The 27,560-nt window shown below is 35.4% G+C and overlaps 2 protein-coding genes and 1 pseudogene across 2 annotated transcripts; 2 read left to right on the forward strand and 1 right to left on the reverse strand.

Moving 5' to 3' along the window:
- Positions 1 to 15,092: 15,092 nt before the first annotated feature.
- Positions 15,093 to 22,562, forward strand: LOC139877860 (ARM REPEAT PROTEIN INTERACTING WITH ABF2-like). Its single transcript, XM_071865262.1, has 19 exons — positions 15,093 to 15,433; positions 16,055 to 16,209; positions 16,971 to 17,143; positions 17,232 to 17,352; positions 17,445 to 17,519; positions 17,619 to 17,713; positions 18,456 to 18,531; positions 18,633 to 18,740; positions 19,368 to 19,496; positions 19,584 to 19,652; positions 20,077 to 20,136; positions 20,328 to 20,451; positions 20,591 to 20,730; positions 20,942 to 21,005; positions 21,091 to 21,170; positions 21,279 to 21,343; positions 21,460 to 21,577; positions 21,951 to 22,075; positions 22,190 to 22,562. The coding sequence occupies exons 1-19, from the start codon at positions 15,154 to 15,156 to the stop codon at positions 22,281 to 22,283; spliced, it is 2,151 nt and encodes a 716-aa protein (XP_071721363.1). The 5' UTR covers positions 15,093 to 15,153; the 3' UTR covers positions 22,284 to 22,562.
- Positions 22,563 to 23,232: 670 nt separating this feature from the next.
- Positions 23,233 to 26,256, reverse strand: LOC139877129 (cyclin-P3-1-like). The gene is made up of 3 exons (XM_071864550.1): positions 26,141 to 26,256; positions 24,440 to 24,852; positions 23,233 to 23,713 (listed from the first exon to the last, which is right to left on the reverse strand). Exons 1-3 carry the CDS (start codon positions 26,162 to 26,164, stop codon positions 23,437 to 23,439), a joined length of 714 nt encoding a protein of 237 aa, XP_071720651.1. The 5' UTR covers positions 26,165 to 26,256; the 3' UTR covers positions 23,233 to 23,436.
- A 660-nt stretch (positions 26,257 to 26,916) lies between these two features.
- On the forward strand, positions 26,917 to 27,032 carry LOC139878081 (5S ribosomal RNA; annotated as a pseudogene).
- Positions 27,033 to 27,560: the final 528 nt, after the last annotated feature.

Genomic DNA, 27,560 nt, shown 5'->3' on the forward strand with positions numbered 1-27,560 from the left:
ATATGTAAAAAGCGGGACTGTAGACTCACAATGTATAATAATGGTCGGTTCTCAAGTTCATGTCCGGTTTCAATAGCGGGAGTTCCGTATGCGTCCTAAGGTAAATGAGGACGGTCAATGTCTATATAAGTACTTAAATATAGAAGTCAATTCGTAAATGTGTCATCATTATGCTTGTAATCATGTTCGAGTGTTACTTTTAATTAAGTAGTTAGTCGTAAGTGTTCAAAAGTGGACTGATTTGGAAGTCAGTTTATTTTGGCAAAATCTCCTAGAATATTAAGAGTTAGAAAACCATTCAAATACAGAGATGTAGCGTATTGAGTTAGCTTTCCAACACATATAGCCACACCCACTAATTCCAAGCCTAAGCCACTCAAAATTGTGAACTTTTATGTAGTGGTCATAATGTGTGACGGTTGGTGAACTCAACTTGCTCGGTGCATAAAAATCAAATGACAAACTTAATTCATACAAATCCAAAGCCAAGAGTTGTCTAACATCTGGAATTAAGTCATATCCAAGGCACATGACTCAAGTGTTTACCAAATGTTTCAGAATGCAAACTCTTAACATGCATGGTTTCAATAATCAAAATCAAACAACAAAACACGAAGATTGACCATCGGGAGAGCATAACTCACATGTCTCATGTCTTCATGTAACATATCCACCTCTGAGATTTAGATTATTTAGTTGAAATTAAAAGTCATTTGAACAATAATCTCAGATTAAGCTTGTTAGTCATGTTTTATTGGCGATGAAACATCAAACGTTTCAGCACAACAAAACCCGACACATTGACTAAACTATCTTTGTGAAACATACTTAAATACCAAATGTAGGAACCATGATTGTTCCAGAAGTGATGAACATATAAATAGACAGTAGGAAACTTTTAAACTCATCAAACGATGACATTAAGGTCACCTAATACACGGAATTAAAAAAAAAAGATTTTCGGTTCAGCATTTCAGCAACACCAAACATGAATGTCATTTTGTTTTGGGCATAACTCTCACCTCATTTCACCATTGAAGGTGATTCAAGTTGGAGGATTTAGGTCATTGAGTATTCTACCCAATTAACATGCATCTTTGGTCATAAGACCAACACAAAAATGTCAAGTACACCATATTTAGCTGATGGTCAGAAATCCAAATAGCAGAACATGCAAAAATTTTGTCAACAAGATGAGACACTTCTACTGATCATCCATGCATATATCTTACATGAAAAGAAAGGTATTGAACTATATTTTAACATGGAGAAAAGTCTTATACTTAAAAGTTAAATTTTCAAGTAGTTATAGCTATTTATATCTCGGACTTGAAATTTGAGAATTTTTCAGCAACAAACAAAACGATTACTAGTTTCGTTTAGCCATATCTCTCATCTCCTTTCACCAATGAAGGTGGTTCAAGTTGGAGATATTAGGTTATTGAGATATATTGCTATAACAAAAGTCATATGTAACTGTAAGTATTCATAAAAATCGAAAACATGCAAGTACCATTCGGAGGTCAGAAATTCTTTCAGCAAGACATGCATTTTTGTTTCAAGAAGATGAGGTACTTATGCTCATCATCTATGCATGGTTCTTATATGGATAGAAAGGTATTGAACTTTAGTTTAATATAATGAAAAGTTTTTAACTCAAAAGTTAATTTTTTTAATGATTATAGCTGTTGCAAATTCAGATTCACTTCTGGAAATTTTCAGCAAGCAACATGCAAGCAATGCATGTGTAATTCAACACTCTTACAAGCATAATATGATATATGTAAGTTAATTAATGATGAACCTAGTTGTATTAGAGTTTACTTACAGCTTAAGAGCTTAAAAGTTCAAGGGTTTAATGTGTGCTTGTAGAAATGCAAGTAGTAATGAAGATAGTGTTGTGTTCTTGATTCAAGTTTGGAAAATAGATGAAGATTGTTTTGTGGATGATGGTGGACGGTTTTGGTGGTAGATAATGGCTGAGTTCTAGTGTTCTTGATGGAAGAAATAACTAGAGAGCATGTGAGTAAGAGAGCATGTGTATGTGTGGTTGAATGAAGAGAAAAGATGCATGCTAGAAGTCTTAATCAAGAAAATTGTGCAAGTGTGCACATGGGGAAGGGTGGAGGCCGGCCATAATGGAGTGGGAGGGAATATTTTATCTATTTTTATTGAATAATATTGTAGGACATCAAAATACAAACGTCTGGGCTTTTGAATCACCTCATTTCGAGTCCGTATGATCGAGATATGCTAAAAATAGCGCAACCGGAGATTCTAAGCTAGGGATTTCTAATTAATTAAAGTCATCATATGAATGAATATAAAATTAATTCAATTAATTGTCGAACATTTTGTAAGTCATGAAATGACATTTTCGGGTTTTCACTAACTGAGGCGTTTTCTGAAATTTTCGAATACTTCTAAACCGAAGCATATAAACACGTAATATGTAACACATATTAAAATACAATGTTGTATAAGTTCATACAAGGATTCTGAACATGAAAAATCCCGAATTTCAAGTAACGGTCGTTAAATATTTAAAAGAAAAAGTTGGGTTGTTACATTACCTACCCGTTAAAGAAATTTCGTCCCGAAATTTTAGTGCAAGTCCGCTGAAGTCGTTTTGTCAGGAAACAACTACGGATACTTTTGCCTCATTTGATCTTCCTGCTCCCACGTGAACTCTGGTCCTCTACGGGCATTTCACCGAACTTTAACAATCGGTGTGTTACTTTGCTTTAATTGTTTGAACTCGCGGTCCATGATTTTAACAGGCTCTTCAACAAAATGAAGTTTGTCATCGATGCGTAACTCCTTTAAAGGAATCACCAAATTTTTGTCAACCAGGCACTTCTTCAAGTTCAACACATGGAAAGTGTCGTGTATTTCACTCAGTTCATATGGCAGTTTCAATCTGTAAGCCACTGGTCCAATTCTCTCAGTTATTGCGAATGGTCCAACATACCTTGGACTCACTTTACCTCGTTTTCCGAATTGAACTACACCCTCCCAGGGTGATACTTTAAACATGACTTTATCGCCAACTTGAAACTCTAATGGTCGCCTTCTCACATCGGCATAGATTTTCTGATGATCTTGAGCTGTCTTCAATCGTGTCTGAATTGCACAATTTTCTCGGTTGTTTCGTGTATAATCTCGGGACCTATCAACTGACTATCCCCTATTTTGCTCCAACATCAGGTATAAAGGCTTCAAAAGGTGCGGCCATTATACTCGTATGGTAGCTATTGTTGTATAAGAACTCAGCTAATGGAAGATACTTATCCCATCCATTCACAAAATCAATGACACATGCTCACAACATGTCCTCTAGAGTTTGAATTGTCCGTTCACTTTGGCAGTCTGTCTGGGGATGATACGCTGTACTCAAGTTTAAACGAGTCTGCATTGCCTCTTGCAATGATTGCCAAAATCTAGAAGTAAATCTGCTGTCGCGATCGGATATGATAGATACAGGCATTCCATGTCTAGAGATGATTTCTTTTATGTAATGTTGTGCTAACTTATGCATTCCGTCATATTCTCTTACCGGTAAAAAGTTTGCGGACTTTGTGAGATGATCCACGACAACCCAAATAGCGTCATAACCTCCCGCGGTTCTTGGAAGTTTAGTTATTAAATCCATTGTAATATTTTCCCACTTTCACTGTGGAATTTCCGGTTGAGTCAGCAGACCTGATGGCTTCTGGTGTTCAGCCTTGACCTTAGCGCAAGTCAAGCACTTCCCGACATAGGTAGCAATGTCTGCTTTCAAATTCGGCCACCAATAAAACGCTTTTAGATCTTGGTACATCTTGTCTGAGCCAGGATGAATTGAGTACCTTGACTTATGTGCTTCATCCATCACTAGTTCTCTCAACCCTCCAAATTTTGATACCCAGATGTGGTTAGAAAAATATCGCGTTCCGTCCTCTTTTATGTCGAACTTCTTATCTAACCCTTTGATAAATTCAACATCAACATTCTCTTGTTTCACAGCCTCCAGTTGTGCAGCACATATCTGTGACGTAAGGTTCGTACGAATAATTATGTTAAGAGCTTTAACCCTGAGAGGTTTATCTCTCTCTTTCCTACTCAGAGCGTCTGCTATGACATTTGCTTTTCCAGGATGGTATTCAATTTCACAATTGTAATCATTTAGTAACTCCATCCAACGTCGTTGTCTCATGTTGAGCTGTTTCTGATCGAAAATGTGTCGTAGACTCTTATGGTCAGTGAAGATAGTAAACTTGGTTCCATACAAGTAGTGTCTCCATATTTTGAGTGCAAAGACTACAGCTCCTAGTTCAAGGTCGTGCGTAGTATAGTTCTGCTCGTGAATCTTTAATTGTCGCGATCCATAAGTAATGACCTTGTTTCGTTGCATTAGCACGCAGCCCATTCCTTGCCATGAGGCATCACAATAAATAACAAAGTCTTTATTCCCCTCGGGTAGAGATAATATCGGTGCAGTCATCAACTTCTCTTTTAACAACCAAAATGCAGCTTCTTGTGGTTCTGACCACGCATACTTCTTGCCTTTATGAGTTAACGCGGTTAATGGTCAGGCAATCGTAGAGAAACCTTCAATGAACCTCCTGTAGTAACTAGCTAGATCTAGAAATTTTTGGATCTGAGTTGGTGTCTTTGGTGTTTCTCAATCCTTAACCGTTTCTATCTTTGCCGGATCAACTTTTATTCCGTTGGCACCTACAACGTGACCAATGAATTGTACTTCTTGTAACCAAAAGTCACATTTTGAGAACTTCTCATACAGTTGCTCTTCTCTGAGCATTGTCAGTACTGAACGCAAATGTTGTTCGTGTTCTTCTCTATTCTTAGAGTACACCAATATGTCATCAATAAACACAATGACGAATTTGTCTAAGTATGGTTTACACACTTGATTCATGAGGTCCATGAACACAGCTGATGCGTTTGTCAAACCGAACGGCATCACTGTAAATTCGTAATGCTCATAGCGTGTTCTAAATGCCGTCTTTGGAATATCAGCTTCTCTGACTCTTAGTTGGTGGTAACCGGATCTCAGATCGATCTTTGAATAACAGCTAGATCCCTGCAGTTGATCAAATAAGTCATCAATTCTCGGTAAAGGGTACCGATTCTTGATTGTCAACTTGTTCAGTTCTCTATAGTCAATACATAATCTCATCGATCCATCCTTTTTCTTAACGAATAAGACCGGAGCTCGAACTCTGAACTCCTCGGCCATAAAGTCCATATGTTTGTACCAGACACGGATCAGAGTATTACAACCCTGATGTTCTTCACCATGGGGAGCTCCTATTCTACATGAGCACCTTGCTCCTTAGCTTGCGTTCATAGCCAACAACTCTTGTAGCTCTGGGGGTACAAGTCTATATGGTGAAAGAGCCAATGGAGTCACTCCTGGCACTAGATCAATCTAAAATTCATCTTCACGGTGAGGTGGAAGACTAGGTAACTCTTTCGGAAGGACCTTAAGGAAAATTTATAATGGTTGCGACATCTTCGGGCCTCTTAAATGTTGATTCAACTTTGCTCACATGTGCCAGAACTGCGAGACACCATTATCTCGTGTACTTCTGGACCTTCGAGCAATTAAATGTAACACAACTGTGTAATGATATTCTCTTCGTACAACATCATTGATTAGCCATCAGTAAGAGGAGTTCGAATAGCCTTCTGGTCGTAAACAACCTCGGCTCTGTCATTAGATAGCCAGTCCGTTCCAACCATAAGGTCCAAACTTCCCAGTTTAATAGTTCTATAGAGTACACGTTGTCCAAGGAAGATATTAGATTCTAAATGTTGTGACAGAATACTCTAGCGAAAAATCTTCTATTAGCACTGGTGTTGACAGTATATAAACATTATGCTTGTTGAGTAATAACGTACTCATGACGAAATTCATTGGAGTTGATGTTGAAAACAAGGTGAGTTATCAGACTTGCCCCACATCGGTGGGGATGGAGAACATAATACCCTTTATGAGAGAGGGTGTGGGTATCTCTCCTAGTAGGCGCGTATTGGAAATCAAAACCGTGAGACCGCGGGTAGCTGAATGATAGGTAAGTCGGAGGTCAGAACAGACAATATCTACTACGGATTGCGAGGGCTGTTACAGGAAATTCACTCTCTAAGATATATCAGCAATGAGTTGTGATGTATAGAAGCTAGTAGTAAATCATAGACATGTAAGTGGTGATGATTAGCACTTAGTAGTGGTATGTAGTAATAGGTAGCATTAAGTAGTAACTAGCATTGACAAGTAGTAAGGAGTAGTGATCTGTCATGACTAACAGTGAGAGGCGGCATTGTGTAGTAGTTTAGCAATGATAAGTTGTAAAGAGTAGTGGTAGGAGATGATGAGTACACCCAAGTAGTGTTTTCGTAGTGCCAAGTATTGAATGGTGGTGACGGACAGTGTCGAGTAGTCACGAGTTGTGACCTGATTACGCGCTATCAATAGGTTATAATAAAAAGTAATTCTCACAGTGTATAATTCTACCCATACTTGAGGTTATCGGTCGTATGTTCTAAGCTGTATTTATCCAAATAAACTACTTGACTCGCTCCAAATTCCTTATTTTGCGATGTCGGAACTTCTATATGAGTTACCGTAATATAATCCCGGTCATTATATTACCCTAACTCATATTTCCATTTGACATCACTCCACAAGTTCAAGGTAGCGCGATCAACTTAATCCAGTTTAGGTCTTGTGTCGTGCGTATGTACGATTCGTGATACAGTATTTAGTCTAAGTCCATATCAATATGGGTATAGGTGTGTATATGTACGTGATATAATATGTATCCCTACATGTAGCATAGTAAAGCAAACAGTGTAAGCATGGCGTATGATAGTCATTCCAAGTATACGGCTATAGTCTAGACCAACTAATGCGCCCTACGGTTAGACACACTAATGCATCCTAGTTCCCGATAGCCAAAGCTCTGATACCAACTTTAACGCCCAGTCAAAATCCATTAACGGCGATGTTAACTCTGGTCCCAGCGCATGGCTTGACTTCTATATAACAGAAAAGTTCTACAGCGGAAGCAATTAATACCTGAGAAATAACACGCAAAACGGGTCAACAATAATGTTGAGTGAATCTACAGGTTTAAGTAAATAATACAGTATGTTTAAGAAAAGATTTTTAGAAAAATGTTTATTAGCATAAGACCATCAAGGTTTAATATTAAAAGTTTATAGACAGCATTTGTCAAGTTTTTATCTATTTGTGAACAACAATGTCAAGTTTCAGTTGTGTATGACATTCAAAATGTTTTGTTCCTCCTTGCTTGTAAAACAATGTGTCCTGTTTCAAATGTTTGTAGACAATACCATGTCAAGTTTAATTTCTCTTGTTTGTAAACCACAGGTTTAAGTAACATAAAGTAGTGTCTAAAAGTCAGTATTCAGAAAAGTAGTTATTAGTTTTTGACCACGAGATTTCGTAAGTATATACAAACATGAGCACTTGAATACTAGCTAAAGACTTGCGTATAGTTTACAACTACACTTATCCTTTACCCCATATATCATATACACTTGTTCGAGTGTACTTGTAGTTAGAAGTAAATGCACCGCAGTTATAGTAGGGTGAGGTTTGCCTAACCTAACGGATCCGTCCATCTAAATCGTGCTTACCCGAAGGTAATTAAAGTATTCAAGCTAGGGGCTTTGTGAACAATAACTCAACATGTATAATAGTACTCGTGTCAAAAAGTAAAAGCATTTGTAATAACGTAATGTAACCAGCGCGTATTCTCATCCCAGAAAATATGTAAAAAGCGGGACTGTAGACTCACAATGTATAATAATGGTCGGTTCTCAAGTTCATGTCCGGTTTCAATAGCGGGAGTTCCGTATGCGTCCTAATGTAAATGAGGACGGTCAATATCTATATAAGTACTTAAATATAGAAGTCAAGCCATGCGCTAGAACCAGAGTTAACATCGCCGTTAATGGATTTTGACGGGGTGTTAAACCCTAGGCCTGTCAAGGAAAAAATTCCTCTCGTGATTCAGGTACTCTGTACCCGAATTTTATTTCTTGTCGTGATCTTTATTTTAATTTCTACAATGATTATCCTTTCACTTAATATTAGAGGTCTAGGGTTAGATGATAAAAAGAAATTTAATTGGTTCAAAAAAGTCTGCTTTAAACAAAAACCAAATATTATTGCTTTACAAGAGATGAAAATTGAAAAAATTCCTGAACGTGGATAGAATCGATCTGGGGAAATAATGAATATAAATATGCCTTTAAAAAATCAAAAGGTAATTCGGGCGGTATAATAACGATGTGGGACCCAAATATATTTAATGCTAACAGAGTTGTTGAACGTGATTCCTTCATTGCGGTGAAAGGTTTTTGGAAAAATGTAGGTACTGATGTAATTTTAGTAAACATATATGGACCTCAGACTGATACTGACAAAAGAAAAATGTGGCTAGATCTTTCGGATATATTATAATACGATGGGGCGATGTAGGTTTTCTTCGGAGATTTTAACGAAGTTAGATATGCATCTGAAAGAAAGAATACCGAATTTTGCGAGAGAAGAGCCAAACTCTTCAACGATTTTATTAAAAACAATTCTCTGATGGACTTGCCCTTGGGGGGTAGAACTTATATGCGCATCAATGATAATGGAAGGAAGTTCAGTAAGCTTAACAGATTCCTAGTTTCGGAAAATTTCTTACACCATTGGCCAAATATAAATGTTACGGTTTTAGACAAAAAACCGTTACTTTTAAAAGAAGGCAATGTGGAATTTGGCCCTAAACCCACTAAAATTTTCGACGAATGGCTAAATCAAAAAGACTCCTATGATATTATCAAAAACGCATGGTCATCAAATCTCAAAAGCAACAAACCAAACTGTATTTTTCGAGACAAATTGAAACTTGTCAAGTTCGAACTAAAAAAATGGTTCTCCACCTCCCATGGTAAACTCAGTTCGGAAATAGAAGAACTTACAAACATCGTGGCCAATTGGGAAAAAAAGCCGAACACACCAACCTTTCGAAGGAGCAATATAATGCATGGATGAAGGATCGAGAATTACTTTCACAAAAAGAAAAAACACAAATTGAGATGCTTAAACAAAAATCGATATTTAAATGGGCACTCGAAGGAGATGAAAATAGCAAATTCTTTCATTCTTACATTCGCCGAAGAAACCAGAAAAACCACATACATGGGGTGTTAATATTGGATGGGTATGGTCTTCTAATCCTGTTAATATTAAATTGGAAGCCTTAAATTATTTTCAGGGACTCTTTACATGAAGCAATTCAGAAGCATGGTTCCTTAACAATTGGGATGGACTGAAATTGGAAAACAATATAGCGGTTTCACTCGAGGCTCAATTCACGGAAATGGAAGTCCTTGATGCACTTAAAGGATGCAGAAAAAATAAAGCCCCGGGCCCGGATGGTTTCAATCTTCTATTCTTCTCAAAATTTTGGGACATTATCAAAGAGGACCTCCTAAAAGCACTCAATTGGTTCTGGGAAATGGGTACCATATCCAACGGTTGTAACTCTTCCTTTATTACTCTTATCCCTAAGGTAAAGGATCCCCTCAATTTTTCTAACTATCGACTAATTAGCCTCATCGGGAGTTATTACAAAATACTCTCAAAAATCCTTGCAAACCGAATCAGAAAATTTATCCCGAGGCTAATTGGCGACGAGCAAAGTGCCTTCATTTCAAATAGACACATTTTAGATGGTGTCTTAATTGCACTTGAAACCATCAATGACCTAAAATCTAGAAAGAAAAAAAGCTTTATTTTAAAAGGCTTTTGACTGTTTAGATTGAGATTTTCTTAGCTCTATAATGAAATCTATGGGATTTGGGTGTAAATGGGTCAAATGGATACTTTCTTGCTTAAACTCAACTTCAATTTTCGTACTAATAAACGGGTCACCCACGGATCAATTCTTCCCCAAAAGAGGAGTAAGACAGGGTGATCCTCTCTCCCCTTTTCTTTTTATTATCACGGGGGAAGGTTTAAATCATCTTCTAAAGGTGGCTTCATCAAAAAAACTAATTAGCGGGGTCGAGGTAGGTAAGGAAAAAGTCATAGTATCTCATTTTCAATATGTGGATGATACTATTATTTTTGGTAAATGGAATAAGGCCGGTGTGAGAAATATCCTTAAGATTTTAAAATGTTTTAAAGATTTATCGGGTCTTAAAATTAATCTTTCTAAAAGCAATGCGTATGGTATTGGCATGACAAAAACCGAACTAAGTAGCCTTGCAACTTGGTTCGGGTGTAAAGAAGGCTCCTTACCCTTTACTTACCTCGGCCTTCCCATTGGAGCAAACCTAAAAAAACACTCCACTTGGTCTCCCATTTTTGAAAAAGTTAAAAAACGACTCTCCGATTGGAAGGCTAAAACTATCTCATACGGGGGTCGCCTAACCCTCATCAAATCCGTTTTAAGTAGCCTTCTACTCTACTATTTGTCACTTTTTAAAGCTCCTCTAAGTGTAATCAAAGAACTTGAAGGTATGCGTCGTGATTTCTTTTGGGGTGGGTCCTTTGATGAAAGGAAAATGGCTTAGGTTGAATGGAGTCAAATACTTTTACCTTACGAATCCGGAGGTCTAAATGTTTGTTCTCTAAAATTAAAAAATCTTTGTCTTCTAACCAAATGGTGGTGGCGATTCCTTTCAAACGATAATTCATTTTGGGTTCGGGTTATTAAAACTATTTACGGGAAAAAGTGGCGGTCTAAGTTGCATCTCAACCCTTCCCGATAAAGAATTAAAAAAAATTTCTGGGCGAGTTTGGTCGAACATTATTAAAATTGATAATGATTTCATTAAATATGTAGGCAATGGTGTCGACACTATCTTTTGGAATGACAAATGGGTCAGGAACCATACTCTCAAAGATGCTTATCCGCGACTTCACAGATTAGAAACTTCAAAAACGCCTCTGTAGCCGATAGGGTCTGTTTTGTAGACAATTCTATTATGTTTACATGGGAATGGACTACACAACCTAAGTGGAGAACTAGTGACGAGTTATCCCGATTAACAGATTGCTTAAAAAACATAACAGAATGCCTAAAAGGGATTTGTTCAGCGGCCTGCTCCCCCCTAAATGGACTTGGAAACATTGCGCAAGTGGTGCTTTCTCCACTGATTCACTTATATCTCTACTCAACGCATCCTGTTCGCTACCTTCCACATCTATGCAGACTGATCTTAACCCCTTGGTGCCGTGAAGATACGCATAAAGATCCGTCTCAAAAAGACACTAATTAGCAGCATCCCGACTAGGGTTTTTACCCGGCATAAGCCTATACTGGAAAAGGACGTCTTCCTGACATCACCTCAGTAACCTGACCAGAAGGTTACTAATGCATGCACCCGGAAAGGAACACGTCGGACAACGGCTAGCTGGGAACGCCATCCATCCCGGATAAGCATACACGCTACCGGCATCACCTAGCCGGATGCAGGGGCATTAAAATGATAAGGATTATATCAACACAAATAAGCCTGTTGATAAACCGATAGCAATTTTGCCCGGTCATGACAAACACCGTGAAGAAACACTTGGAATAAATACGAAGCAAAGCCCCTTCCGACTAATCAAGGCATTCACCCATAATGACCTAGTCGGGGCCACCACGTTACCGAAACTACCACATCTTCCCAGTTTGATATTTCGACCCGGTACAAGGATAACGTCCCAGGACAAGCAACTGTCTCGGAGCAAGTGCATTATCCCGGAGCAGCCACTTCATCCCGGAGTGAGTGCAATGTCCCAGAACGAGTACTTGATCCCGGAACAAACATACAGACAAGCTGTACGCCACGTCAGCCCATGAGTCTAGGAAAGTTTGTTAGGATCTGCTCGATTATTCCCATGAAAATGACATGTGTCACATCACCCCTCGGGATTGGCAAAGTTTGTTACAACCATGAAAGGGACATGTGCCACGTCACCATTCCCTCATAACATCTATAAATACGTAAACAAGATCATTTATTAATCGATATTGCATGTCAGTTGCTGGTTAGGGTTTAGTTGTTTGAAAGTTTAGTTTTTATGATTTCTTTGTTATTGTTTTCTACAGAAGCTGCTGATTTGCTTAAAAATCTATCTTTAGATTCTCAAAGAAAGACTTTGGAAGTTCCTAAACCCACTAAGAAAGTGAGTATTTTTCTTTGTTTATGTTACTATTATTATGGAAAAGCTATTTTATTTTTTCTTAGATTTTGAGGGAATTTTATATGTTTTAGATAATTTGATAATAACAAGCTATTTTACATAGTACAACAGTATGTTTAATCTGTAATGTTAAGTATTTGTTTACTTTTTTTATTATGTTTTATTATTGAATCATTGATTAATAATGTTTATTAATGTTTTTTCAAGTTAATACAAGCGGGCAATTTGTGGATGTTGCTGAGATGACCGAGTCAGTTGATTTCTACAAAGCTTGGAGTATTGGCAACATGACAAGTGCATTGGTTGCTTTCTTATAAAGTGGCATATCGCTAAGGATTTACCAAACAATTACTTGAAGCACATATATTATTCTTGAAAATAATGAGAACAAATCAATTACCAATATCAGGGATACCCAAGAGGTTGGTAATTGACAAGATATATTCATTGATTTGATTGTTTGATTTTTGCTGATAGGATACTGAACAGGCATATTCTATAAATATTTGTTAAAATTATCACTTTTAAATGTTTATAGTAACAACTTACCTATGTGAATAACACATATTGTATTAGTTATGTTGTACATTGTCACCAAAAGTTTACAAGCTATAATGGGTAATTTCAATAATGAATGGTTATGTTTGTATGGTGTACGTTGTTAATTCAAAAAATACCATCAACAAAGACGCATTTTCTCATTGTAATTGTATCATACAACTAATCAGTACCAATATAAACATGTTATATTACTATTTTATAGAGCTGTCATGTACCGCACGAGCTCTTAAAATACAGTTTTAGATATTTCAATTCGTTACCTTATTTCGGTTTCCCCGTACCAAATCGGTACCGTTCCCGATTGTACCGAAACCGAATTTACCCAAAATCAAGAACCGAAACTGATTAAGGCTGCGTTCGATTTTTCGAGATTTTTATTCATCCCTAATATAGAAATATAGATTAACGCCCTGTTTGATTAGAACTTAATGAACTTAATTGGACTTAATGATATAAAATTGAATAAGTGGTGTAATGTTTGTTTTGGACTTAAGGAAAATAGAATGTCTTAATAATTTTGAGTCATGAAAATGTGAATTATCATATTCGTCCCTACTGTTTCAAAACTGCTAAAATAACTGTCTATAACTGCCGTATGTACAAGGTTAAATTTGAAATTATAATTATTCAGTCACTGTTCAGCACATAAAATAAACAATAACTATTTAGTCGTCACTTATTCCTCACAGACTTCATAATTTTATTCAGACAACAGAACTTAATAAACGTAAAAAAATAAACGGGGCCTAAGTTCATAGGGAAATACGGAGCATATAAACATAAACATCTATCTATAGTTAATATTAAAATGCTATAATGATGATTTCATTATTAGGCTAATTCTTTTGTTAAAAAAAATCAAAAAAAGAAAAAGAAAAAAAATATAAGCATGGTGAGTGATGTCATTAATCTAAATAATTATGAATTAAAATTAAATCTTATTAATTAATTATTATTATTAAATCTTATTAGTAATTATTTTAATTATACAAATTAAATAATTTTGAATTATTTTAATTAATTATTTCGAGTTGAGTAAGATAATCTATAAAAGATAGACGGAACGAAACCAATTCTAAATTTATATTTTAATTTACACTTTTAAAATAAAATGACAACTAATATTATCTCTTATTATTGAATGTGGATTGTTTAATATGCGTTTTAGGTGTTTGATAAAATGTTCAGCTGACGTTTCTTAGTCGGACTCTGTGGTTCCACGGGTCATTAAACTAAATAACTTTAGCATTTACGTTCACTTAATAGCTAAAACATATCATTAAACTGTTTCGTTTAAACAAACTCGTGGTTCCACGGGTCAATTAACTAGTTATATATATATATATATATATATATATATATATATATATATATATATATATATATATATATATATATATATATATATATATATATATATATAAACTAGTCCGGATCGGCCCGCGCGATGCGGCGGGGGCTTTCGGCCGACGTATTCATATTTAACGCATTTTTATTTACAGAAGGGTAAACGGGCCATCTGTTATGCGTCGTTGTTGGTGTCGTCGTCTTTAGTGTTTTTTAAAATCTGTCCGGTTCGAACGTAGTTAGTTTCGTTTTATTGATAAAATTGTTTCGAGCCTAATGGTGCTGGCGAAAAAATTTAACTCGCGGCGAGCAGGAAGATACGGCCTGTCGTTGTGTTTAGCGTTTTTTTTTTTAAAAGTGTCCGTTTCGAACGTAGTTAGTATCGTTTTGTTCATAAAATTATTTCGAGTCTGACGCTGACGTCGAAAAAATTTAACTCGTGCCGAGCGGGAAGATACGGGTTGTCGTTGTGTTTAGCGTTTTTTGAGAAGTGTCCGTTTCGCGTATAGTTAGTCCAGTTGGGTTCATAAGATTTTTCCGAGTTGAACGATGGTCTCTGAAAAATTTAACTCGTACCCAATGAGAAGATAAGGCCCGTTATAAATTCGAGTGGAATTAGTTTCTTATATTTTAATTAAATTATATATTTACACTTTTACCCTTTAAAAGTGTAAACTTGAGGGATCGCTGTGAAAATATATGCGAAGTTGAGGGACCGTTTGTAGTGTGAACGGAAACTCAAAACTAGAATAAAAAATAACTGAAGCTACAATATTTCGCACTGCTACAGTATGTCGCACCGGTTTTAACTGAAGCTACAATATTTCGCGCTGATACAGTATGTAGCACCGGTGTTAGTATATAAGGTTAATAATAATTAATTAATAATTAATAATTTATGCATTCACTATAAAAGATCATACCCAAAATACCCCTCACACTACTGTCTACCTTCTCATCATCATCATTTCACATATTTTGTTCTCTTCGTGTCGCCCTCTCACATCGTCTCGCCCCTTTTTCTCATGGAGAACCAAAAACAAAGCCATGAACAACCAACAAACTCCGTGAGAAGAAGCTTAAAGAGGAAGCTAGAAGACGAATTCATCATAGGTCGTACCATCACATCATCAGATCATCATCATCATCATCATCTACATCATGACGTCATCTCCGCTCAACAAGATCTAGTTTCACAAGTTCGTTCTCAGGTTCAAATCCTCGATTCTAATTTTTCACCGGAAGAATCAGATCGTGCTTTAGTTAAACGCTCTATTCATATCCTCTCCGAGCTCGCTAAAAACGGTACCGTTTTACGCTTTTATTTCAATTTTACTCGTCTCCGTACACACGTATACTGTTGTATATGCATATGCATCTGGTTTGTTGTTTGAGCTACGAAATGATTTATGTGGCTTAATTTAGGTTACCGCGGCTGTTAAATGCTAGTTTCATTTGCATGTTATGAATTTTGTTGATTTGTAATTACCGGTTAACTTATTTTGTTTAGTGAGTAATTTACTGATTTAGGTTTTAGGAGCTGTGAATTTTGATTATTTGTTGAGTTCGCTCGTATTGAACTTGTTTAAATTTCGAATTACCGATTAATTTCATAATTTGATCGAGTGTGAATGTTGTAGATCTAGGTTTTGAGGCTGTGAATTTGCTTACTAGCTATATTATAGTTGTTAATATGGTAATTATCGGTTATTTTCATGTATTGAGTAAGAAATTTCGTGTTGTTAATTTAGGTTTTTGGTGTTGTCACTTTAAGTGAGTAATTGCTTATATTGCTGCTTTATGTATTAACAACTAAGTGGTTATATTGAGGTTATGAGTGAGTAATTGTTGATGATTATGAATCTGTAATGAATTTTGGAAATTATTTTGTTTGACTGGACTTCTGATATGATTGTGTGATTGCAGAGGACATTGTTAACTTAATTGTTGAATCTGGAGCTGTTCCAGTGTTGGTACGGCATCTTCAAGCGCCACAATCGAAAGAAGTTGCAGAACCGAAGCCGTATGAGCATGAAGTTGAGAAAGGGAGTGCTTTTACACTTGGACTTCTTGCTATAAAGGTAGTTATCTTTTGTACTTGCCTTCTTAATCTTTGTGATCTGTTTGATATTAGATGATTAGTCAGTAGATTATCTATGTAGAAATATAACGCGGAATATTAAGTTGTGTGTATATTTTTCCCTCTTTGACTATCTCGATAAGGTTTCGCGCTCAGTTTTGTAAGTTTTTTTATTTATGCATTTTCACGTTCTCATTTGTAAGTGTAGCATCAGCAAAAACACTACCAAAATATCCCATAATCTCTTATCATTCTAAGCTGTAACTTCACAACATTAGGACTGTAACATGGCCATGTTTTTTAACTTGCAAATATGTTATTTACTACTTAGAACCTAGAAGAACTAATTTATACAAGTAATGGTTAATTCTGTTACCCGAAAGCAGATATCCCACACTTAGTTCTTGTAGTTGTGATAAATTGGCTTTTAATGATTATTTATTCCCTTTCCGAAAACAAAATAAATTATTCCATGTTTTCACACCCAATGACAGTTGATTGAAATGGTTTGGGCCACCAGGTTCATTTGTATCATGTTGTAATTATAGCACTGAGGTAATTTGCTAGCCTACCAGGCTGGTAAAACAGTTGATGCCAAGTAAAGCATTTATCTACATAAGTTCCCTTTTTTGTTGTTTTCTCTATGCAACTTATAATGTCGACCTTGATCATCTATGAAGAGTTTTATCCAAAGATTGATATACTGTATTACTTACGCTCCATCACTAAAACTATATTTTTGGTGAACAATCTTGTTGACAGCCTGAGCATCAACAACTCATTGTTGATGCTGGAGCCTTGCCTCATCTTGTTGCACTTCTGAAACGACACAGAGATGGGCAAAACTCTCGAGCAGTCAATGGTGTTATAAGAAGAGCAGCTGATGCAATCACAAATCTTGCTCATGAAAATAGCAGCATTAAGACCCGTGTTAGGTCAGTTTGCTTTTGCACCCTTTACTGTTGTGATTTGTGCATAACAGTATGTATGACAGACATCACATGTGCATCATTGCATGCTCAGGGTTGAAGGTGGAATCCCTCCTCTAGTTGAATTGCTTGAATTCACTGATGTAAAGGTGCAAAGAGCCGCTGCAGGGGCCCTGCGTACTCTAGCTTTTAAAAATGATGACAACAAAACTCAGGTTGGTTACTAATTACTAGTTGAATTAACAGTTGGAAATTTTGAAAATTACTGGCCACATTTTTTACTATCAGAGTTTTTCTATATATGCAGATAGTGGAGTGCAATGCTTTACCTACTCTTATATTAATGCTTCGATCTGAAGATGCTGCAATCCATTATGAAGCCGTTTGTTCTTGTTTCATTTCATGAATGATTAATTATAGTACTTCCATTCAGCTCATTATATTGCTTGTAGATACGAATGATTTTAAATTGACATCTCAGGTTGGTGTTATTGGTAATCTTGTTCACTCGTCTCCCAACATAAAGAAGGAAGTTCTTCTTGCTGGAGCTTTGCAACCCGTAATTGAATTGCTTAGGTAATATGACGTTCTCTTTTTATTTTCACTAGGGTTATCACCCTTATATGCTAGCCTCTGTTTACTTCAGGATGTGATTTAAGTATTCATATACTTCTATCATATCAATCATATCAACAGAAGGCATTTTAAAGTTTTAGACCATCTGTAACTAAGACTCCAACTTGAGTGGATGAATTGTACATGTTTTACCATGATTTAGGAATGAATGAATAATACAAATTAGCTAAGTATTGATGGAATAAACTTGAATATATTTGATCAAATTTAAGATTGCAATTCACATCTATGTCTACAATTACCCTATCAAAATTTTGTTATATATTACCTGCTTTCAAGTATCTATGGAAAGTAACCCCGAGGGGTAGCTTGGTGGTTGAGACTTGAGAATCTCTAGCGGAGACTCAAGTTTAATCCACTACAACTTCGGGCCTTGCCTTTCATGGAAAGTGATTTATTATGATGGCACTGTTCAAGTTGCCCTATATGAATATGTTTGCTCATCGAGTTAACTGTAATATTTGTTGAAGTGACAAGTTCTGAGATCTGTAACATTTTAATGTCTGAATCTTAAAATGAAGTTATATTACTTTCTAGTGTAATCAGTTCAATGTTAACAATTCACAATCCAATTAGTGAAAATGCGCACAGCTTTTGAACTCTTAATTATGGTTGATTTATTGTGATCTCATTCCTACACAATTTGGTTATCCTTAAACCCTCAACGCTGTTTTCTCAACAGCTCTAGCTGTTCAGAGAGTCAAAGGGAAGCTGCCTTATTGCTTGGACAATTCGCTGCTGCTGATACAGATTGCAAGGTTGATCGAAATCCTAATTCATATATCATGATATGTTTATTTTCATACTTTTTGGTAGGTGTCTATTACAAAACCTAAAGATTGAGTCGAAACTTTTATAGGTTCATATAGTTCAAAGAGGTGCTGTTGGTCCACTAGTTGAGATGTTGCAGTCGCCAGATGCGCAACTAAGGGAGATGTCAGCTTTCGCTTTAGGAAGATTGGCTCAGGTAGTCAAGCGTCTAGTTGTTTGTTATTTACATAAAACGATGATGTATAAATTTGGTAGTAGTTGGTTCCGAGACCCGATTCTACCTTATCAAGCATTATACTATTACCTAGTACTTGTTGCGGCTTTCCACGTGTTTTTACGCCCCCACCTCATCAAAAGTATATGTAACCTGAGCGGCTTTACACTTATGTATGATATGTATTACCCTTTCCAACTTCAAATTCTTTATTTTGTTTGTTGTAGGTATCTCATGTGACCTTACAACTTCATTATCAGGGGTGTCGTTATGCAATGCTAGTTTTTTAGGAACCCTAATAGTGGTGATCATAATTAACATTTTCTAATACAAAAGAATATTCTTTCTTAGACTCGTAGTAAACTTATCTGTTGAAGAGATATTTTGTTTGGGCTATACTATATATTATGAATATCTGCATGATCACGTTTCTAGCCACATGCCTTCATCGTGTTCCCATCAACCTAAGTACGTTATGTTTAGCTAAACATATATAGTTGGGTACTGATTTCCTAAGTGTTCATTCTTACTATAAGCAAGATAGTAATACTGCTTAGGCATTAATGCATTATATATAGTCCAGCTGGCTGATTAGGTCTCATTTATCAGGATACTCACAACCAGGCGGGTATTGCACATGGTGGTGGTATACCCCCATTGTTGAAGCTTCTTGATTCTCGAAATGGTTCTCTGCAACACAATGCTGCATTTGCACTATATGGTCTTGCTGATAATGAGGTATTGTGAAAGCCTGTTAGAACAATAACGCCAATGAGATTTTTCAGATATATGTATCTAGTATGCCTGAAAGGAATCGTTTTATAGGATAACGTTGCTGATCTTATAAGAGTTGGTGGGGTACAAAAGCTGCAGGATGGTGAATTTATTGTGCAAGTAAGTATGAATTCACTAATGCTTTTTAAAGGTCCTTCAGGTTTTACAAATTACATTGCCCTTTTACTTCCTGCCTTGTATTCTTATTATTTGTTTGAAGTGTAGCCATATTGGATGGGTCAAAAGGGCATCTATGAGTGGAAAAATGTCATGACCCTGTGCACTTTATTATCTTAGTAATAAAATTATTTATGCATTAAAATTTACTCACTTTACTTTTGGGCCGATTAACCAAATTCGATTTGGTCCTTTTAGCTGAACATTTATAGTAATATCCCGTTGATTTAATAGAAAAATATAACCCGAGTTGACTCGTTCATAAGTTATACAGCTTGAAATCGTTTACTTTAATTTCAGTACTTGGCCTACTTAGTTGGAACAAGGACTTGTTTGACATGGTTGAGTTTGTAATCTTATTTTGCAGCCAACTCGCGATTGTGTAGCTAAGACACTGAAAAGGCTAGAGGATAAGATCCATGGACGGGTAACTATCTCAAATACTTATAACTTTGCAGTATTACCTGTCATAATCTTTTAGTACACGAATATATCTTTTTTAAGGAATGCTGCTATTATGTAATGAATGATTTGTTATACAAGTTTGTATGTTGTCTTGTTTGAAGAAAATTATGATGCTGTAACCTTCACCGTATCTTATGATGGATCTCTAATCAGGTATTGAGTCATTTGTTGTACCTAATGCGGATTGCCGAGGGTTCTGTTCGGAGACGAGTTGCTTTGGCTCTTGCACATCTTTGTTCACCAGATGATCACAAAATGATATTCGTTGATGGCAATGGTAGATTTTTATGTTCATTATAATTATAATCACCATTGTTATTGTTATGGTCAACCAGTGACTTATCGATCTTATATAAAATCATATATATTTTATTGTTATTGTTTTTTTTTTTCAATATCTTGATGAAATTTTGCAGGTCTAAGTATACTTTTGGAGCTTTTGGAATCAGACAATTTGAAGCACAAGCGAGACGGTTGTGTGGCCTTGTGCAAGTTGGCTGAAAAAGCGAGCTCACTTTCTCCTGTTGATGCTGGACCACCATCTCCGATATCTCAGGTTTCTTTTTCTTTTTTATTTTATTTATATTTGTTTTTGTATTTGTTGTTTGTAATAACCTAGCAATTGAATTGGAAGTCTCAACAAAGAACACGAAATATGAACTGTCATTTTTGTTTTGAGTTTGTGAACAACCCTCTACACTATTTGATGTAACAACCCTACACTATTTGATGAACTGTCATTTTTTATTTTATTTATTTATTAACAGGTATATTTGGGTGAGCAATATGTGAACAACCCTACACTATCTGATGTAACTTTCTTAATTGAAGGTGAAAACTATTATTGCCAAAATAACAACTATTTATTTCTTTAAATGTTTGTCGAGCCTAACAATCTATGTGTATGTGGCATCAGGCAAGCGTTTCTATGCACATAGAATATGTCTTCTTGCTTCTTCTGATGCGTTCCGAGCGATGTTTGATGGCGGCTACAAAGTAAAAAAGCTACTTGTTAAACTTCTCGTTTTGACTTTATCTTGATTTCAAAATAGTGAAATACTAAAATACTAAATAGTGCTTCTATCACATTTGAATGTGGAATAGGAGAAAGATGCCAAAGACATATTAATTCCGAATATCAGATGGGATATCTTTGAGTTGATGATGAGGTATTCTCATATCTATTATCCTTCTTCGTTTTATTACAAGTCTTATATACTAATATACTATATACTATATGCTATTTTGTCTGATATCTAATCTTGTTGTATTACATTAATTACAGATACATGTACACTGGGTCTGTAGATGTAAATCTGGATATTGCGCAAGATCTTCTTAGAGCTGCGGATCAATATCTTCTCGAAGGGTTGAAGCGTCTTTGCGAGTACACTATCGCACAAGTGAGTTCAACACTTTATATCAGCTTCTGGTCAATTCTTGTCATACTTAACTAGAGGTGGCAGAATGGGTGGGTTGTTTAACATTTCAAAATGGGTCAACTTTACCTGCATCCATTGAATCTGGAACACTAAGCTATCTGTTATATCAAATCAAATCAAATCAAATCAAATCATACTTTTTATAATAATGCTATAAAAATGCATTTTGGGGAACTTTGATCTGATGGACCCATTTTAAAAAGTTATTTTTGTCCCTACTCGTTTGTCCTGTGTTAGCGGTAAAAACAGAAATGAATAGTTGATGACTAAACACATCTTTTAACCTCAATGTGTGATTTTTACCATGGTTTAATATATTACCTTGTTTCATTAGGATATATCTGTCGACAATGTATCACTTATGTATGACTTAGCCGAGGCCTTCAATGCTGTGTCACTAAGGAACGCATGCATTCTTTTCCTTCTGGAGAATTTCGATAAAGTAAACGCAAAATCATGGTATGTTTTGTACGTATTATTACACTATGCAAGTTAAAAAATATCCTCGATGTTTTGAAGCCCGCTTATATTCATTCAATTAATGGTATATATATAATATAATATATATTTCAGGTATGGGAATTTGATCAGTCAGATAATGCCAGAGATACACAATTACTTTGTGAGGACACTTGGAAGGCCAGTGGAAGCTGACATGCGACAATAGACAAATGGAGACGGTGGTTTATTTTTTTGATCAATTGATTTAACCAAGGTAGGCGAGCTGAATGAATGTACAGAAAGTGGTTTAGGTTTCATTTGTCGAAAACAAAAGAACACGGTAGGATCATGACGTATTGGCCTTCGCCCTTTCGACTTTAATGGACCAGAAGTTTCACATCAGTGGAGTTGTATGTGACCATGCTTTTGTCAAATGCTGACATGCATGAATTGTATTAACTGCCACTCATCTTATTCTTCTCTTTATCTAGTTATCTTGTCACCATCTTGGTCTCTTGCTTCCCCATTATAGCTCCTAATATTTGGAGCTGAAGGTTTATTTTGGTACGTTTTGCCCAACCTAACCATGTGAACGTTGCACGAAAAACCTTAGTTCTTCAGCTTGGTTTTTGCTCGAAAATCTATATTGGTCAAAAATGCCTATTCACAAACATGGACGAGCAACATAAATTACGGGGTTCATCTGTCCGATTTTCGTTTCCTTGGTTTTTATCAGGTTAGGTTTGTTTGGTTTTAAACCGATTTTAAATTCGACTTTTGATCTGGTTTTCCTATATCAAAAATAAACTTGGAAGCGAATTCAAATCAAAAAACCGAACTGAAACTGAACAGAGACCGAATTCAAATTCGGTTTGGCTTTTCTCAATTTATCTGGTTTAATTTTCAGGTTAATTGTTTGAAACCTAATATTTACACTGCTACATCAAATCCTTTTAAATGTGCAAAATTTAACTTCCATATTGTTTTAAACAAAAATTGCTTTTATGTCAGTGAAGCTTCTATAATAAATTTGAGATATTCTGTCATAGTTGATACTTGATAATAGTGCAAGTAAGCAACATCTTTATAAATTATCATTTAATGTGTTAAATGATGATGCTACTGTTATTGAATATATTAAATATTAGATGGAGTTTATTAAGAACTTGGTCAAAAGATACTAAATGCACTTTCTTGTCCTTTTGATTCAATAGTAACAACAAACTTCACTCACACAAAACATCATGCTGATAAAATAACATAAAATTTGCACTTGAATGTGCATATGAATCCTGAAGTCTTATTTCTAAAATTTTGATACAATGATATCATATCACACCTAAAAATGGCTTCTAAAAGATTTGCCAATCTAAATCTACCTACACTATATGTATCTCGGTTGTGGCATAAGAACTCGAGTCATCGTTGCTCGACCAAGTTTTTTTGAGTCCACATGCGGTGTGGTTCATTCGCAGTGGTCTTTCTATTTGAGGTTCATATGATATTTCTTTTTCCAATTCGGAGCAATATCTACCAAATGTGCGAAGGCTTACGTGGAGCCGGAAATCTAAACCAAACAAGAACTTCATTTCCAATCTGTTTAATTCTGCTGTGGTTACCCCTCCAACTTTTGCATAATATGCGTTGTTGTAGAATCTGCACATTGCATATATAAATAGGATAAGCATACACAATGCCTTAATGCACTGGCTTTAATCCAACCCAGAAACGAATCGAGAGGTGTTTGGGTCAAATGGGTATAAAAATCAACTTAAAAAAGGAAATAAGCCAAGTAGGTTGAACAAGTTAAAAGTCCCCAAAGGTATATTTTTAATGCACATAAGCTCTTATTTCAAGAAATAGATTTATTAACATAATAAGAGAATGTATACAAGGTTGCAAAAATAGCAAGTCGAACTAGGTTGGGACTTTTGAGGGAGTAACCGGATTGGACTTTTTACATGTTTAAATAAATTATTTTCAAAACTGTGTGTGTGAATATACAAGAAATTCACAAACATAAACATAAACGTTAACATAATATTCTGGAAACATAAACATAATCTTCTTCTTCAAGTACTCTAAAGTTCTAATTTGAATTCACTTTAAAATGTTGACCGATCCTATTTTGACCGATTTTGACTGACCAATTTTGACTGACTAAATCCGATTTTGACCCACTGACCGATGTTGACCAATTAATTACACAAATTTTGGAAAATCGGATTAGCGGGTTCCTAAAAAGGAGTAATTGGGGAGTAATTAGCATTAATCGGGGAGTTTTACAACAGTGGATGTATATGCATTTGAAAGTTGAATGAACCTCTGAAAAAGGCTCATTATATATACAAAAAAGATATATAAATAATGAATATCACTTACGCATCGTCAATGAATTTGGCTGCAAGCATTATACTGGTGATGAGAAGGCGATGAACACTAAGAGACGTCAAATTAACATTTCCACATTGAATAAAGCGATCCATGTACACCTGTGCAACAACAAAACATGACGGGCTGCAACGTGAGTACTTGAAAATACGATCAATGTATTCTTTAATCGTAAGTTCCGGTGCTCTTGAACCATGAAAAACTGTAATAACATCTTTGGTTTGTGGGTTCTCGAGTAACGCCTCATTCATTCGGACAGATCTTTCAAGGTGTGAAGAAATAAGTGATAGAACTTTCGGGTTTCCATTATTTTTCTTGAATGTTTCTTTGAGTCCTAAAGTACTGTATGATTTTGAACCCGGGATATCGTTTTCAAGACCCAAAGATTCTATATCAAAACAAAGCTGCATGAAAAAAGGGAAGAACTTATTACTTGATATCTGATAAGGTATTCATTAATGACAAAACCATTGTGAAAATGATCATCTTCAACATGACACATACAAGAGGTACCAAAACAGAATGATTACAAATAAATATATTAAATAAAATTTAAATATATATTATAAAACAAAGTCAAACTTTAAAATAGTTTGTACCAATCAAGAAAAAACAAAAGTAACTAATTGAACTAGTCTTAATTGACTTTCTATATCCTGAAGAACTTCCGCTTACGTATTTACGCACTCGAACTATTAATTAGACTTCCACAATCTGTGAGGAAACCAAGGTTGCATAAGTCACTAGCCGGGGACTAATCGGTCGGGCCTTGTAGGGACTAATCGGTCAAGTCAGAAACTAGTCCGGGACTAGTCAAACAGTGACCAACTTTGACTTTGATTGTATTTGACCGATTTTGATGGAATAATCCGACTTTGACCAAATAAATTGGAATTTTGACAACTTAGACCGAATAAATCTCCCAAGTCGGAGACTAGTCGGAATACTTCAAAATCCCGACGAGTCACGGACTAATTGCTCTAGTCGGGGGACTTTTACAACCATGGAGGAAACTAACAAAAAAAACGCCACGTACACTAGACCATCGATATAAACCTGAACATTAATTTCATACTAAATTTCTAGGCATCATATATTAGAAGCAACAAGACTATAGAGAATGATGGCTGTTATTGACTTTATTGTTGATTTATTAACTACAAATTATTAATCAAATAACTTCCACCCAATTTTCTTACCAAATTCGTAACTAGATGCCGAAATACTAAAGCCAGAAGGTCAATATAAATGTCACTTTATGCATACTGAATGAGTATATACCAATTGTTTGATCTTAGAATCAGCAAAAAACAAAACAAAGTAAAAAAAAAAAAAAAAGATGATTATTTTGTAGTTCTAGAGATAAAATTGCATTTTGATCTCACTAAATGCTAACCCATTGAGATCTAAGCAAGAAACTAGTCTAAATTAAGTATCAAATCAGCTCAATTGGAAACAAAAATTCAAGATCCATAAAAAGGTACCCTTTAATTAACCTAATAAACCCAAAAACAAAATCCAAACTTTATGTCATAAATAACTAAATCAAGATCAAATTTAGCTTCAGGTAATCAAGAATGCAAACAATTCAACAGAACCCCACCTAAAATTAAACTCCAAATCATACAGCACAAACCCAATTGAGTAATTTCAACAAACACATGGTGAGCACAAGATAAAACAAAAACTTACAGATGAGGTAGTTGAAGCATCCATGGCAGCCAAACCAACAAAAAATTAACTATCTTTTTACATGAGCAACAACTGAATTACAAAATAAAATAAAAAATAATATCTTTTTGTTAGATATATAGATGTGAAATACTAACAATCATAGAGAAGCTATATCGCTATCTATCTATCTATCTTTTTCAATAGTGATGTCATAATCCATAATACAGTAAATGAATGTATAATAATAATATTGAATGAATATTAGTTGTCTTTTAGGTTATCTAATCATCATTAAAATTTGGTGATTGTTATAATTTAATACTTTATATGGTATATATCCTACTAATATGAAGGAAGATATTAATATGGATGAAGAAAGAAGAGATTAAATTCTTATTCAAGAATGGTGTACATATCTTTACAATTGAGTGAGTATTTATAATACTAAAAGTTAACTGTACATTACTCGTTTTCACAATCAATTATAGAGTAGGTGAAATAGTAATCAATAATTCATAATTTTACTGTGCATGATTATCAATCATCCCTATTCATCTGCATGCGTACAAAATGAGAATCCATCCATATCGTAACACTCCCCCTTGGATGATAATTTTGTTTCGTTAGAGATCAACCAGTACTGCCTCGTTAAAAACCTTACTAAAGAAAAACCCAGTGGGATAAAAACTTTAGCCAAGGGAAAAAGAGTGCAGCATAGAGTTGACTCCCCCTCAAGTAGACATCGTTTTGTCTCATGCTAATATTGTGAACGTGTGTTCTGAAAACAACAGTTGGAGTGCGATCATACCAGCACTAACGCACCGGATCCCATCAGAACTCCGCAGTTAAGCGTGCTTGGGCGAGAGTAGTACTAGGATGGGTGACCTGTCATAACCCGTCCTTAACCATAAGAACGCGTTAGATAACGTATGATTTCATTGCGAGGTATTGACCTCTATATGAGACATTTTTAAAAGAAAAACTGCATATATTATACATTACAAACCACAACCATTATTTTTGTTACAAGCTTAAGACAATAAAAAGAAGATTAACGTTTAGCGATAATCTTCGACTTACAAACTTTACAAATGATGACAACAACACGGTTTCTAGCATATTTTACAATACAACATCTCGGATATGCAGTTTTATTTTTGACACAAACATGCGTACGCAAGATCCTGGTTAGATCCAACATGATGCAGCGGAAGCTTTAATTATCACCTGAGAATAAACATGTTTAAAAACGTCAACATAAAGTTGGTGAGATATAGGTTTAGTGCGCAGCAATATATATATATAGACCACAAGATTTCGTATATAAACATTTCAATAAAAATATTCTAAGTGGTTGAGCACTTGGTAACCATACTTAACATTTTCACGTCGCATATTCCCTTTAATATGAAATCTTACTACACCGTACCAAGTGTAG

The sequence above is a fragment of the Rutidosis leptorrhynchoides genome, chromosome 11 (assembly GCF_046630445.1).
Source record: "Rutidosis leptorrhynchoides isolate AG116_Rl617_1_P2 chromosome 11, CSIRO_AGI_Rlap_v1, whole genome shotgun sequence".
Taxonomy (NCBI): domain Eukaryota; kingdom Viridiplantae; phylum Streptophyta; class Magnoliopsida; order Asterales; family Asteraceae; genus Rutidosis; species Rutidosis leptorrhynchoides.

Bases quoted from the DNA above. Each gene is read 5' to 3' on its own strand.
- LOC139877860 (XM_071865262.1), top strand. From the start codon at position 15,154: ATGGAGAACCAAAAACAAAGCCATGAACAACCAACAAACTCCGTGAGA. The intron at 18,532-18,632 runs GTTGATCGAAAT...AAACTTTTATAG, and splicing joins CTGCTGATACAGATTGCAAG to GTTCATATAGTTCAAAGAGG. The intron at 20,731-20,941 runs GTTTCTTTTTCT...ATTTATTAACAG, and splicing joins CACCATCTCCGATATCTCAG to GTATATTTGGGTGAGCAATA.
- LOC139877129 (XM_071864550.1), bottom strand. From the start codon at position 26,164: ATGGATGCTTCAACTACCTCATCT. The intron at 24,853-26,140 runs GTAAGTTTTTGT...TTTTTCATGCAG, and splicing joins ATGCTTCAACTACCTCATCT to CTTTGTTTTGATATAGAATC. The intron at 23,714-24,439 runs GTAAGTGATATT...TGCAATGTGCAG, and splicing joins GCCAAATTCATTGACGATGC to ATTCTACAACAACGCATATT.